We start from the raw sequence: 16,092 nt of genomic DNA, 5'->3' as shown, positions 1-16,092 counted from the left end.
TAAGTTTTACTATGTTTTATCTGTGTGTATGTGTCTTGTGAATGTATGCCATGTGTTCACACAACTGTGGGGCTAGAGAGGGTGTTTGATCCCATGAAGTAGGAATTAGAGGAAATTGTGAACTGCCCAAATGACAACTGGGAACTGAACTTGAGTCCTCCGAAAGAGCAGGAAGTGTTTTAACCACTGAGACATCTCTCAGCTCCTGTCTTCAGTGTTTTAAAGCAGTTGATTATATTGGATATTATAGCTTGTCTTAGTGTTTCATTGCTTTGGAGACACACTATGACCATGGTAACTCTTGTAAAAGAAAACATTTAATGGAGGCTGTCTTACCATTTCAGAGGATTAGTTCATTATCATCACAATGAGAGGCATGGCAGTATGCAGGCAGACATGGTGCTGGAGAAGGAGCTGAGAGTTCAGTACCTTGATCTGCAGGCAGCAGTGGACTGTGTGCCACAGTGGGCATAGCTTGAGCATATAAGACCTCAAAGCCCTCCTCTACAGTGACACACTTCCTTTAAGAATCACACATATTCTACCAAGGCTACACCTTCTAATAGTGCCACTCCCTATGGACCAAGCATTCAAACACATGAGTCTATGGGGCCATACCTATTCAAACCACTACCTCCCAAATACTGGATTATTGGTATGTGTCATCATACCCGGCCATTCTGTTTCTTTGAAATCATTCATTGAAGGCGAAGGTGTAAGTCACAACAATTTCACACCAGTTTGGAATTATGATTAATAGAATGGTTATTTATTTAAAGGGGAAAAAACTTACAGATCACTGTCCCAGACAACAGCCCTCTGTGCAATCAGGAAGGGAGTCTAGTCGCCGGAAGCAGAGCAGGAAGTAAGAGAGAGAGGAGAGGGAAGTGGCCGCTTTTTTAAAGGGAGAGAGACCACGCCCCAATGGGCTGGTATCTCAGCGGCTATTGGCTGAAGGAGCAGGAGGAGCTCTCACAACAATTCATGTAATATATAAATATATATAATCGTTGTTTCTTTAAAATCTTTGTAAAACTTGTCCCTAAATCTTTTCTGGGTTGTACTTTAGAATGGAGGCAGGTCAACATTTGACTATAGACTTATTGTCTAATTGTTCTTGTTTATTCAAATTCTGTTTAGCAAACTTTATGAATCCATGATTTGCTTTCATAGTGTCCCACAGGTTTGGGTATATTGTGCATTTTCATTGAATTCTAGGAGGTCCTTAATTTCTTTATTTCTGCTCTATTCCAATCGTGATACAGTTGAGTGTTATTCAGTTTCCATAAGTTTGTAGGCTTTCTGCAAATTGTGTTGTTGTATTTTAAATTTAAGTCATGGTTGTAATAGAAACAAGCAAGCTGCTTGTTGTCCCAGCCGCCCCACTAGCTTACACCTGAAATAATCACACAGAAACTGTATTCATTTAAATACTGCCTGGCCCATTAGTTTTAGCCTCTTATTGGCTAACTGTCACATCTTGATTCAACCCATTTCTAATAATCTGTATGTCGAAGGAAGAACTTCCTACACCACATGATGATCTGATAAGATACAGGGGGTTATTCCAATATTTTTTGGTGTCTATTGAGATTTGCTTTGTGACTGAATATGTGGTTAATCTTAGAGAAGGTTCCATGAGTTGCTGAGAAGGTATATTATTTTGTGTCTTGGGTGGAATGTTCTGTAGATGTCTGTGCCCATTGTGTAACAACCTCTGTTAGCTCTGATATTTCTCTGTGTAGTTTCCGTCTGGCAGACCTGTACATTGGTGAGTGGGGTGTTGAGGTCTCCCACTATTAGTGTGGTGTGGTTTGATCTACGCTTTAATCTTTAGTAATATTTCTTTTACAAAAGTGGGTGCTCTTGTATTTAGGACATATATGTTCAGAATTGAGACCTCATCTTGATGGATTTTTCCTGTGTTGAATATGGAATGTTCTTTTCCATCTCTTTTGATTAATTTTCATTTGAAGTCGATTTTGTTAGATATTAGGATAGCTACACCAGTTTGTTTCGTAGGTCCATTTGATTAGAAAATCTTTTCCCAACCCATTACTCTGAGGTAAAATCTGTCTTTAGTGTTGAGGTGTGCTTCTTGTATGTAGCAGAATGATGGACACTGTTTTTGTATCCATTCTGTTAGTCTGTGCCTTTTTATAGGTAATTGAGTCTATAGATGTTAAGGAATATTAGTGACTAGAGATTAATAATTTCAGTTAAGTTTTGGTTTGTTGTTGTTGTTGGTAGTGTGTGTTTCCCCTCTGTGAGATTTGTTGGTGTGAGACGCCTTTCTTGGGTTGCAGCTTTCCATCTAGTACTTTCTGTAGGGCTGGATTTGTGGATAAGTATTGTTTAAATCTGGTCTTGTCTTGGAATATCTTGTTTTCTTCATCTATGGTGATTGAAAGCATTGCTGGGTATAGTAGTCTGGGCTTCCATTAGTGGTCTCTTAGTGTCTGCAGCACATCTGTCCAGGACCTTCTGGCTGTCAGAGTTTCCATAGAAAATTCCAGTATTATTCTAATGGGTCTGCCTTTATGTGTTACTTGGCCTTTTTCCTATACATATCTTAATATTATTTCTTTATTCTGTATGTTTATTGATTTGATTATTATGTAGCAAGGGGGCATTTTTTTCTGCTTCAGTTTATGGTGTTCTGTAAGCTTCTTGTGTCTTTGTAAGTATGTCTTTCTTTAGGTTTGGAAATTTTTCTTCTGTGATTTTGTTGAATATATTTTCTGTCCCTTTGAGCTGGAGTTCCTCTCCTTCTTCTATCCCTGTTATTATGTAGCCTTTTCATGGTCTCCAAGATTTCTTGGATGTTTTGTGTTAAAAATTTATTGGATCTTACATTTTTTTTGACTGATGAATCTATTTTCTCTATTATCTTTTCAACTCCTTAGATTCTCTCTTCCATCTCTTGTAATCTGATGGTTATGCTTGCATCCTATTTATTTTCCAAGATTTTTCATTTCCAGAATGCTCTCAGTTGTGTTTTCTTTATTGCTTCTATTTTGCTTTTCAAGTCTTGAACTGTTTGCTTCACCTGTTTGTTTGTTTGTTTTTGTTTTCTCGGCTTTATTTAATATATTTATTGACTTCTTTCAACTTTTTTTTTGTCTTTCTTCCATCTATTTAAGGGATTTTTTCATTTCCTCTTTAAGGGTCTCTATCATCTTTATAAAGTTATATTTAAGGTCACTTTCTTCTGCTTCTTCTGGGTTAGGATGTTCAGGTCTTCCTGTTGTAGGACCTTTAGGGTTTGATGGTGCCACGTTGCTCTTCATGTTGTTGAATGTGTTCTTATGCTGCCATCTGCCCCTCTCTTTCTCCAGTGCATGCAGGTGGGTCTTGTGCTTCAGGAAATCTCCCTTCCCCCAATTGGTGAAGGTGGGGCCTATGGCTCAGGTGGCCGCTTTTCTTTCAGGTGCAGGCAAGTCTGTGCCTCTGGTGGAGACTGATACGGTTCTGGGGTTCTTCCAATTATAGGTAGGGACAAGGCTCTCTGCAGAGGCAGTCAGGGCCAAGTCTTCGGTGCTCACAGGTTCTCTCCAGGGGCAGTCTGGGCCAAGGCTCTGGTTGTCACAGATGCCATGGGGGATGGTTATGGTTTGGGAAGCCTGCTCTGGGGTTTCTTGGGTGGGTGGAGCACAGGATTTGCCTCCCAGGACTAAGGACTAGAGAGCATAGCCCTCCAATAGGGAACTTAGATGCTCACCTCTTCAGTCTGGGCCATGGCTCCAGTGGGAACAACTGAGTTGGGGGATGGTAGTGCTGAGACCCATTTTCATTCAAAATATCACACTAGTTAGAAGGTCCAGCAGCCATGAAAGGTCACCATCACATTTATTCAAAATACATTCCCTTAAATGGTCAAGGTTTCTGTTGCTGTGATGAAACATCATGTCCAAAAGCAGCTTGGGGACAAAAGGGATTATTTTGCTCACAGTTTCATATTACAGTTCATCATCAAAAGCAGTGAGGGCAGAAACTCAAACAGGACAGAAACCTGGAGGTGGGAGTTGATGCAGAGCCATGGAAGAGTGTTGCTTACTGGCTCTCTCAGCCTTGCTTTCTTATAGAACCCAGGACCTCTGACCCAGAGGTGGCACCACCCAGAGTGGGCTGGTCCCTACCCTATAAATCACTAAGAAAATGCCTTACAGCCAGATCTTATGGAGACATTTTCTCAATTGAGGTTCACTCTCTTTGAAGAACTCTTGTTTGCGTCAAGTTGACTTTAAACTAGCCAGTACAATGGTGGCTATTAAATTTCTTTCAGTGTCTGCCTGTGTGTGTGTGTGTGTGTAGGTGTAACCTTCATGTGGGTCTGATTCTGGCCTCTTGATCCTTCCCCTTTGCCAGCAAAATTGTCTTATAGTTTCTATTGCTCAGAGAAGACACTGTGACCAGCAACAATGCCACACCTCCTAATAGTGTCACTCATTATATGCTTATGAGGGCCAATTACATTCTAATGACCTCAGAACTTAATCCTTTACTCTTCAGTTTAGCCTCAGGCATATTCATATTTTTTATATGCACACCAACTCTTGCCTTTTAACTTTATTTGCGTTGATGTGAGGACGTCACATCTTCTGGAACAGAACTACAAATAATTGTGAACTGCTATGTGAGTGCTGGGAACTGAACCCAGGTTTTCTGGAAGAACAACCAGTGCTATTAACCACAGAGCCATCTCTCTATCCCTCAGACAAGTTCTTAATACAAGGGCAGAAAGCAGCCTCATTCTTTGTCAAAATATCACAAGAATGGTCTCTATCCCTGTCACTAATATTGTCCTCCTCTGAAACCTCTTGAGGCGACCCCCATGGTCCACAGCACTATTGCCATACCCCTACTAGGATGGCCCATTAAGCTCAGCACTCAGTGTTCAACTGTTTTCCTCATCCAAAGGCCCGTTGTCTTCTACATTCCTCCAAAACACAACAAGGTCAGGCCAGTCAGGCTCTATCCCACTCCCTGGTACCAACTACAGTGTTAATTACTTTTACCTTGCTGTGATGAAACACCATGAGCAAAGGATGTCATAAAAATTCAGTTGGTCTTATAGTGTCAGACGGTTGGTGTCCATGATGACAGCAAAGACATGAATGGCGGGAACAGCTTAGAGTTCACACCTCTATCCACAGCCATGAGGAAGAAAGAAAGCACCTTGCCAATGGCATGGATTTTTCAAACCTCACAGCCCACATCCAGTGACACACCTTCTCCACCAAGGCCACACCCCCAATGTTTCCCAAAGACTTCCACCCACTGATGAAAAAGTCATCGATCTTATGGGCCCAGAGAGGCCATTCTCCCACAAACCACCACAGGACCTATCTTCATCTGTGAGACCTCAGAAAATTCTCAGATATTTGTTGTTGTAGTCAGGTGAGTCATATGGTTGACACTGTGCCTCAGCTGTACCCATGTTAGAAGTTACAAAACTGAGTCCAGGAATGCAGCTCACATACTTGCTCGAGGTCACACAGGGAGAGGGCAAAGCATGAAGTAAAATGAAAACAACTTGAATGCTATTATTTTCTCTCCTAGTTATTCCTGAGAGACACAAGCTTCATTTTTGGTAGACAAACCGAGTCCAGAAGATTGTCTCAGAAGGTAGGGTGGAACGTTGGCCACAGTCAGCACTGATCCTCACAAGGAATTCATTTCATCGTGGCTTCTACCCTGTGACTTAGCCCTTTGGAGGGAGCTGATTTCTTGCTCAACAAAAGTGAGTGTTTTTCTTTCTCAGTGTTACAACACTAACACAGGTGATCTCAAACTCACCACATTCCAGGTTTCCTGAATTTCAAGGTAATTGTGCAAATCAGAAAACCAGAGGTGCTTTTGTGTTCATTACTTTTCTCATTGCTATGACCAAATATGACTTAAAGAGAAATGACTTACGATGGGGGGATTTACTTTGTATCCTAACTTGAGGTGATTCTCCTTTGCAGCAGGAATACATACACACCACTGGGAGCAGTTTGTAGCTGTGGTAGCAGGGTGTGAGATTATTGCTCATAACTTGTGGATCAGGAGGCAGAGAGAGGACATGAAGTGGACGGTGCCATAAACTCAACACTCATCCCCCAGGAGTCACTTCTTGTAGCTTGGTCCCATCTCATAAAGGGTTTTACAACCTTTTCCAACAGCAGCATCAGCTGCAGACCAAGAGTTCAGACACATGAATTGTCAGGAATTCATAGTATGAAGAGTTGCTTTTTTAGCCTGCTCAATTAGAGAAGTGGCCATTTGCTAAGGACCAGCTTCGACAAAAATACCTCTTGCCAGGCTAGAGGTATGAAGATTTAAAAATATAGTAAAGAGTATGAGAACATGAATGAAAATAATAAACAGGAGAAACATATAGGATAGTATCCAGAGGGAATTCCAGTGAGCACTAAAATTTGACTGCACTTAATTTAAAGACACTTGCTTTAAAGACCCCTGACGGAAAAAGGCAGGAGTAGGACAGAAAACTCCACTAACACAATACAAGGAAATGAATATACCAGTTGAAGGTTGTGGGCTATATCCATTAAATATTTCGTGGCTAGAACAAAATGAGTCATGCTCACACCCTAGGCCAAAACACTCCGTAGGCAAACCACTCCCTGCATGGAATCCAAAGTTATCTCCATAAAGGACCTGGACCCATAGTTGGATTTTTAGACTTTTGTTTAAAGCAGGAACATATTTACGTCTCTATTCCTGAAGTACAAGGTCTAGCTGTAAGCCACACCTGTTGACAATAAACTTGGGAGAGCAGAACTCCTATTCTACAGCTAGGTGGGGCCTTTGAGGTGGAGGAAGAACAACCTTGAAAGAAGTATAAGTTCCAACTCTCTGATCTTCGTCAATGTGGAAATAGGCTCATATTTTTGGGCCTCCACAGCCAGTCATGTGCTTGCACCCAGAATGCACTGCTTCCAGACCTGTGCTTGAACCCTGAATGCACAGCTGTCAGACCTACAGGCTGTCTAGCTGCATTGTGACATTCCTTGTCATGGAGTCACCGGAGATCAGAGCTGAGGATCTGTTAGGAGATCTGGTCCCATCTACTGAAGGACAAGGAGTCTGAATATCTCATCAGTGAAGGGCTGGCAGGTCCCAGAGCTGGGATCAGCATATAGAATCCCAAAGCTGTCAGTGTGGCACTGGGGGACAGCAAGGCAGGCTGCCCTGTGTGCTTCACTGTTGGGGTATGGTTTCCATTTCTGTATTCTAAGAGTCCAGACTTTCTTCCTTTCTTTTTATTTTTTATATTTTATTTATGAATGTTCTGCATATATGTCTGCATGCCAGAGGAGGGCATCAGATCATATTATAGATGGTTGTGAACCTCCACATGGTTTCTGGGATCTGAAATCGGGATCTTTGGAAGAGCAGCCATTGCTCTCAACCTCTGAACCATCTCTCCAGCTTCTCCAGAATTTTCTAAACCATGGATCTCTTCATCTGTCTCACCTACCTGGCACATCAACTCATATTTTTTTTTTATTGAGAAAAGGAGAAAAAAAAACCACAAGTTTCCACCTCCTCCCAGCCTCCCATTTCCCTCCCCCTCCTCCCACCCTTCTCCCCCTCCTCCCACCCTTCTCCCCCTCCCCCAACTCCTTTCCCCCTCCCTCTCCAGTCCAAAGAGCAGTCAGGGTTTTCTGCCCTGTGGTAAGTCCTAGGTCCTCCCCCCTCTGTCCATATCTAGGAAGGTGAACATCCAAACTGGCTAGGCTCCCACAAAGCCAGCACATTAAGCAGGATCAAAACCCCGTGCCATTGTCCTTTGCGTCTCATCAGCCCTCATTGTTCGCCATGTTCAGAGAGTCCAGTTTTATCCCATGCTTTTTCAGTCACAGTCCTGCTGGCCTTGGTGAGCTCCCAATAGATCCGCTCCACTGTCTCAGTGGGTGGGTGCACCCCTCGTGGTCCCGACTTCTTTGCTCATGTTTTCCCTCCTTCTGCTCCTCATTGGGACCTTGGGAGCTCAGTCCAGTGCTCCAGTGTGGGTCTCTGTCTCTATCTCCATCCATCACCAGATGAAGGTTCTATGATGATATGCAAGATATTCATCAGTATGGCTATAGGATAGGGTCATTTCAGGTTCCCTATCCTCAGCTGCCCAAGGAACTAACTGGGGACCTCGGTTTGGGCACCTGGGAGCCCCTCTAGGGTCAGGTCTCTTGCCAACCCTAAAGTGGCTCCCTTAACTAAGAATTGTGGTTCCGTGCTCCCCTGTCCAACCTTCCTTTATCCCAATCCTCCTGTTTCCCCAAGGACCCCCTCCTTCCCTTCTAAGTTTTCTCTCCCCATCTCCCCTTACCCCATCCCACCCCACCCCCAAGATCCCAGTTTTCTCCCTGGCAATTTTGTCTACTTCCCTTAGCCAAGAGGATGACTATATGTTTTTCCTTGGGTTCACTTTCTTACTTAGCTTCTTTAGATTCACCTATTGTAGACTCCGTGACCCTTATTTATGGCTAGAAACCCATTATGAGTGAGTACATCCCATGTTCATCTTTTTGGGTCTGGGATACCTCACTCAGGATAGTGTTTTCTATTTCCATCCATTTGCATGCAAAATTCGAGAAGTCATTGTTTTTTACCACAGCATAGTACTCTAATGTGTATATATTCCATACTTTCTTCATCCATTCTTCCATTGAAGGGCATCTAGGTTGTTTCCAGGTTCTGGCTATTACAAATAATACTGCTATGAACATAGTTGAACAAATGCTTTTGTCATATATACCCAAGGGCATCTCTTGGGTATATTCCCAAGAGTGGTATTGCTGGGTCCAGGGGTAAGTTGATCCCGAATTTCCTGAAACACTGATTTCCGAAACACTGATTTCCACAGTGGTTGCACTAGATTGCATTTCCACCAGCAATGGATGAGTGTACCCCTTCCTCCACAGCCTCTCCAGCAAAGGCTATCCTTGGTGTTTTTGACTTTAGCCATTCTGACAGGTGTAAGATGATATCTCAAAGTTGTTTTGATTTGCATTTCCCTGATTGCTAAGGAAGTTGAGCACGACCTTAAGTGTCTTTTGGCCATTTGAACTTCTTTTGTTGAGAATTCTCTGTTCAGTTCAGTGCCCCATTTTTTAATTGGGTTAATTAGCATTTTAAAGTCTAGTTTCTTGAGTTCTCTATATATTTTGGAGATCAGACCTTTGTCTGTTGCGGGGTTGGTGAAGATCTTCTCCCAGTCAGTAGGTTGCCTTTGTGTCTTAGTGACAGTGTCCTTTGCTTTACAGAAGCTTTTCAGTTTTAGTAGGTCCCATTTATTCAATGTTGCCCTTAATGTCTGTGCTTCTGGGGTTATACATAGGAAGCGATCTCCTGTGCCCATCTGTTGTAGGGTATTTCCCACTTTCTCTTCTATCATTTTCAGTGTGTTTGGGCTGATATTGAGGTCTTTAATCCATTTTGACTTGAGTTTTGTGCACGGTGATAGATATGGGTCTATTTTCATTCTTCTACAGGTTGACATCCAGTTGTGCCAGCACCATTTGTTGAAGATGCTTTCTTTCTTCCATTGTATACTTTCAGCTCCTTTATCAAAAATGAGGTGTTCATTGGTTTGTGGGTTAAAATCCGGGTCTTCTATACAATTCCATTGGTCGACTTCTCTGTTTTTATGCCAGTACCACACTGTTTTCATTACTGTAGCTCTGTAATAGAGTTTGAAGTCAGGGATGGTAATGCCTCCAGAAGATCCTTTATTGTATAGGATTGTTTTGGCTATCCTGGGTTTTTTGTTTTTCCATATAAAGTTGATTATTGTCCTCTCCAGATCTGTGAAGAATTTTGTTGGGATCTTGATGGGGATTGCATTGAATCTATAAATTGCCTTTGGTAGAATTGCCATTTTTACTATGTTGATCCGCCCAATCCAAGAGCAAGGGAGGTCCATCCATTTTTTGGTATCCTCTTCAATTTCTTTCTTCAATGCCTTAAAGTTCTTGTCAAATAGATCTTTCACTTCCTTGGTTAGATTTACCCCAAGATATTTTATGCTGTTTGTGGCTATCGTGAATGGTGAAGCTTCTCTGATTTCCCTCTCTGCTTCCATATCCTTTGTGTATAAGAGGGCGACTGATTTTTTGGAGTTGATCTTGTATCCTGCCACATTACTAAAGCTGTTTATCAGCTGTAAAAGTTCTTTGGTGGAGTTTTGGGGGTCGCTTAAGTACACTATCATATCATCTGCGAATAACAAAAGTTTAACTTCTTCCTTTCCAATTCTAATCCCCTTGATCGCATTATGTTGTCTTATTGCTATTGCTAGAACTTCAAGCACTATATTGAAGAGGTATGGCGAGAGTGGACAGTCTTGTCGTGTTCCTGAGTTAAGTGGGATGGCTTTGAGTTTCTCTCCGTTTAATTTGATGTTAGCTGTCGGCTTGCTGTATATAGCTTTTATTATATTTAGGTATGACCCTTGTATCCCTAATCTCTCCAAGACTTTTAACATAAATGGATGTTGAATTTTGTCGAATGCTTTTTCAGCATCTAATGAAATGATCATATGGTTTTTTTCTTTCAGTTTATTTATATGCTGGATTACATTGATAGATTTGCGTATGTTGAACCAGCCCTGCATCTCAGGAATGAAGCCTACTTGATCATGATGGATAATTTTTCAGATGTGTTCTTGGATTCGGTTTGCCAGTATTTTGTTGAGGATTTTTGCGTCGATGTTCATGAGTGAGATTGGCTTGTAATTCTCTTTCCTGGTTGAGTCTTTGTGTGGTTTTGGTATCAGAGTAACTGTAGCTTCATAAAAAAAATTAGGTAATGACCCTTCTGTTTCTATATTGTGGAATACATTAAGGAGTATGGGTATTAGCTCTTCTTGGAAGTTCTGGTAGAATTCCGCATTGAAACCATCTGGTCCTGGGCTTTTTTTGGTAGGGAGGTTTTTGATAACAGCTTCTAATTCTTCGCGACCAACAGGTCTGCTTAGATTGTTCACCTGGTCCTGGTGTAACTTTGGTATATGGTATTTATCTAAAAAAGTGTCCATTTCTTTTACATTTTCCAGTTTTGTGTTATACAGGCTTTTGTAATAAGATCTAATGATTCTCTGAATTTCCTCTGTGTCTGTGGTTATGTCCCCCTTTTCATTTCTGATCTTATTAATTTGCGTATTCTCTCTCTGCCGTTTGATTAGTTTGGATAGGGGTTTATCAATCTTGTTGATTTTCTCCAGGAACCAGCTTTTTGTTTCATTGATTCTTTGGATTGTTTTCTGTGTTTCTATTTTGTTGATTTCAGCCCTCAGTTTGATTATTTCCAGTCTTCTACTCCTCCTAGGTGAGTCTGCTTCTTTTTTTTTCTAGAGCTTTCAGGTGGGCTGTTAAGTCTCCAATATGTGCTTTCTCTGTTTTCTTTAAGTGGGCACTTAGTGCTATCAACTTTCCTCTTAGGACTGCTTTCATAGTGTCCCATAAGTAAGAGTATGTTGTTTCTTTATTTTCATTGAATTCAAGGAAGACTTTAGTTTCTTTCTTTATTTCTTCCTTAATCCAGGTATGATTCAGTAGTTGACTGTTCAGTTTCCATGAGTTTGTAGGCTTTCTGGGGGTAGCATTGTTGTTGAATTCCAACTTTAATTCATGGTGATCGATAAGACACAGGTGGTTACTAATATTTTTTTGTAACTGTGTAAGTTAGCTTTGCTACTGAGTATGTGGTCAATTTTCGAGAAGGTTCCATGAGCTGCAGAGAAGAAGGTATATTCTCTCCTATTTGGGTGGAATAATCTATAGATGTCTGTTAAGTCCATTTGCTTCATTACCTCCATTAATTCTCTAATTTCTCTGTTAGGTTTCTGTTTGATTGACCTGTCCATTGGTGAGAGAGGAGTGTTGAAGTCTCCTACTATTAGTGTGTGTGGTTTGATGGCTGCCTTGAGTTTTAGTAATGTTTCTTTTACGTACGTTGGTGCTTTTATATTAGGGGCGTAGATATTCAGGATTGAGACTTCATCCTGATGAATTGTTCCTGTTATGAGTATAAAATGTCTCTCCATCTCTTCTGATTGATTTAAGTTTGAAGTCAACTTTGTTAGAAATTAGTATGGCCACACCTGCTTGTTTCTTAGGTCCATTTGCTTGATAAGCCTTTTCCCAGCCCTTTACTCTGAGTAGGTGCCTGTCTTTGTGGTTGAGGTGTGTTTCTTGTAGACAGCAGAATGTTGGATCCTGTTTTCGCATCCAATCTCTTAGCCTGTGCCTTTTTATAGGTGAGTTGAGCCCATTAACATTAAGTGATATTAATGACCAATGGTCGTTACCTCCGGTCACTTTTTTAGTAGTAGGGTTTGTGTGTTTCCCTTCTTTGAGTTGCGCTGGTGAACGGTCTCTAGATGACTGAGTTATTGTGGTCATTGTTGGACTCCTTGGTTAGTGATTTTCCTTCTATTATTTTCTGTAGGGCTGGATTTGTGGCTACGTATTGTCTAAATTTGTTTTTATCCTGGAAAATTTTGTTTTCTCCATTTATAGTGAACGAAAGCTTTGCTGGATATAGTAGTCTGGGCTTGCATCCATGATCTCTTAGTTTTTGCAGTACATCTATCCAGGACCTTCTGGCTTTCATGGTTTCCATAGAGAAGTCAGGTGTAAGTCTGATAGGTTTACCTTTATAAGTAACTTGGCCTTTTTCCTTTGCGTCTCTTAATATTCTTTCTTTATTCTGTATATTTTGTGTTTTGATTATCATATGGCGAGGGGATGTTTTTTTTTGATCCAGCCTATTTGGCGTTCTGTATGCTTCTTGAACCTTCATAGGTACATCTTTCTTCAGGTTGGGAAAGTTTTCTTCTATAATTTTATTAAGTATATTTTCTGGATCGTTGAGCTGCCCTTCTTCTCCTTCTTCTACTCCAATTATTCTTAGGTTTGGTCTTTTTATTGTGTCCCATATTTCCTGAATGTTTTGTGATGAGAATTTGTTGGTTTTGCTGTTTTCTTTGATCCGTGTGTTTATTTTCTCTATGGTATCTTCAGTGTCTGACATTCTTTCTTCTATCTCTTGTAATCTGTTGTTAGTACTTGTCTCTGTAGTTCCTGTTCATTTACCCAGATTTTCCATCTCCATTCTTCCCTCGGTTTGTGCTTTCTTCATTGCTTCCAATTCATTCTTCATGTCTTGAACTGCTTCCCTAACCTGTTTGATTGCTTTCTCTTGTTTCTCTTGGTTTTCTTGCGTGTCTTTGAGCAATTTATTCATTTCCTCTACCTTTTTGTTTGTAATCTCTAATTGTTTATGGCAGTTTTTCACCTCCTGTTTAAGGTCCTCTATTATTTTCATATAGTTCACTTTTGAGTCGATTTCTTCTATTTCTTCTGGAGTAGGGTGTACAATTCTTCTTATTTCGGGATCCCTGGATTCTGGTGGTGTCATGCTGCCTTTCAGGTTGTTGGAGGAATTCTTGCATTGGCGCCTTCCCATCTCTTCCTTCAAATGGAGCCAGGAGAGGCCTGGTGTCTTGGTCCAGTCTTTGCTGTGATTGACTCTCTGGGTATATCTCTTCAGTATAGAAGCAGGAACCATTCCCGTCCAGATGGGATTCCTCAGCAACTAAACAGGGCCGCCGGTAGCCCAATGATCCAGGGCCAACAGGATGAATGGAGCGGGGGGGGGGGGGGGGGGAGGGTATCCAGGTGCGCACAGGAAGCCTGGCGCCGGAGCTGAAGGTGCCCGGGCTCCCTTACAGGGGACCCTGAGGCCTGCCTGGTAGGCAGGCACTCACCGCTCTGGGTGGGTAGCCTTAGTGTAGGAGCTTAAAACTGTTCTTGAGCACTGGTCCTAGCATACAGCAGGGCAGGGTTGGGGAGGGGTGCTGGGGGGCTGGGTCGTGCGAAAGAAAGACAGCCCTGCAGAAGGAGCTGGGGGAGGGGGTTTTGTGCTCTCTTCCAGAACAGTCTGCCCCTGGATAGCACACACTCACCCGTCCAGATGGGATTCCTCAGCAACTAAACAGGGCCACCGGTAGCCCAATGATCCAGGGCCAAGAGGATGAATGGAGCAAGGGGGGGGGCAGTATCCAGGAGCGCACAGGAAGCCTCCAACTCATATTTTTTAAAAGTTCATTTTTAAATTGTGTGTATGTGGGGTTTTGTATAATATAGTATACATAAAATGTGTACTGTTTACACAGATTCAAATTCTATTTCCTTAATTATTATTTTTCATTTTTGTGTTGAACTTTTTTGGGAAAACTTTAAAAGTTTTTAGATTATGTGCATGGGAATTTTGCCTGCATTTTTATCTGTGCACCACATGTGTGCAGTGCCCACAGAGGCCAGAAGAGGGCATTGGATCCACTGGAACAGCAGATACAGGTGGTTGTTGGCAGGAAGTGCTCCTAACCACTGAGTAGTCTCTCTAGCCTTGTGCTGGGAACTATCAAATACTTCTCTGTAAGTAGCTCATAAAGTATAAATTCTAGCCCTGGTGCTAGGCTTGGAACACCAGAACAGAGCTATGTGTTTGGGTATCTGTTACTTTGCCCTCTCTCGGGAGACCTGGCAGTTTGTCTTTGTTCTTTCAGATGGCCTTCATGAAGATGAGGCTGGTTTATGCTTTCATTCTGATGATGGGCGCTCTTTGCTTGTACTTCAGCATGGAGTCTTTTGAGGAACCACCAATTGTTTTCAAGAAAGGTCATGGGAAGTTTCTCCAGCTTCCAGATATAGACTGCAAGCAGAAGCCACCTTTCCTTGTGCTGCTGGTAACTTCATCCCACAAGCAGCTGGCAGCTCGGATGGCCATCCGCAAGACATGGGGTAGAGAATCAGAGGTGCGGGGGCAGCGTGTGAAGACCCTTTTCCTCCTGGGGGCCTCAGACAGCACTTATGAGATGAATGCCATAGCCCAGGAGGGCAAGCAGCACCGTGACATCATACAGAAGGATTTCAAGGACGTCTATTTCACCTTGACCCTGAAGACAATGATGGGCATGGAATGGGTGCACCACTATTGTCCTCAGGCAGCTTTTGTGATGAAGACAGACTCAGATGTGTTTGTGAATGTTGGCTATCTGACTGACCTACTGCTGAAGAAAAACAAAACCTCCAGGTTCTTCACAGGCTATATAATATCCAATAACCCTCCCTTCAGGAGCAAGTTCAACAAGTGGTTTGTGAGTAAATTTGAATATCCCTGGGACAGGTACCCACCTTTTTGCTCTGGGACAGGTTATGTCTTTTCTAGTGATGTGGCCAGACAAGTATATGATGTCTCAGATAGAGTTCCATTCCTGAAGCTGGAGGATGTGTTTGTTGGGCTCTGCTTGGCCATACTAAAGATCCAGCCTGAGGAACTCCACACTGAACAGACCTTTTTTCCATTTGGCTTAAGCTTCTCCGTGTGCCACTTTCAGAAAATTGTGACCTGCCACTCTGTGGTGCCCCAGAATTTACTTACTTACTGGCAGGCACTGGAGAACTCTCAGGAACAGAATTGCTCTGCTGTCTGAGGGGAGCCTGTGGCACAAACTCCCAATAACCTTTGGTGATACTTTGGGAGCATCTGGGATGGCCTTGCTGGGAACTGTCAGGGGTAGAGAGAGAAGGAGGAGGAAGGCAAAGAGTTCTGTTCTCTGAAGTAGTAAGGGCGGTGGGGCTGCGTTCCCAGCACCCCGGCCGCCTGCTCGGCTAGCTTATGCCCCAAAATAATTAAATGGACACTGTATTCATTTAAACACTGCTTGGCCCATTCTCTTCTAGGCTAATTCTCACATATTAATTTAGCCCATTTCTAATTATCTGTGTGTAGCACCCCAAGGTGCGCTTACCGGGAAGATTCTAGCCTATGTCCATCCTGGGTCAGAGCTTCATCCCGGGAGCAGGGCATGGCTTCTCTCTCAGGCGTCTGCTCCCGAGAGGAGAGCTGTGAGTCTGAGCTCACTTCCTCTTCCTCCCAGCGTTCTGTTTTGTTTACTCCTCCCACCTATCCTCTAACCAATGAAATGGGCCAAGGCAGTTCCTTTATTAGCCAATGACCTTCCTCCATCAGTTCTCAATGCCCTGCATACACTAGAGTGGATGTACACACACACACAGG

General features: G+C 42.5%; 1 protein-coding gene across 1 annotated transcript; it reads left to right on the top strand.

The window, feature by feature from the left end:
• Positions 1 to 5,703: 5,703 nt before the first annotated feature.
• On the top strand, positions 5,704 to 15,505 carry LOC121461661 (beta-1,3-galactosyltransferase 5-like). The gene is made up of 2 exons (XM_041672767.1): positions 5,704 to 5,743; positions 14,579 to 15,505. The coding sequence occupies exon 2, from the start codon at positions 14,579 to 14,581 to the stop codon at positions 15,503 to 15,505; it is 927 nt and encodes a 308-aa protein (XP_041528701.1). The 5' UTR covers positions 5,704 to 5,743.
• The last annotated feature ends 587 nt before the right edge of the window (positions 15,506 to 16,092 follow it).

Source organism: Microtus oregoni, unplaced genomic scaffold (assembly GCF_018167655.1).
Source record: "Microtus oregoni isolate MIOR12 unplaced genomic scaffold, Mior012 000023F_ref0000262, whole genome shotgun sequence".
Lineage (NCBI taxonomy): Eukaryota > Metazoa > Chordata > Mammalia > Rodentia > Cricetidae > Microtus > Microtus oregoni.
Note: the sequence above shows the minus strand (reverse complement) of the source record. Positions and strands in the feature narration are given on the sequence as shown.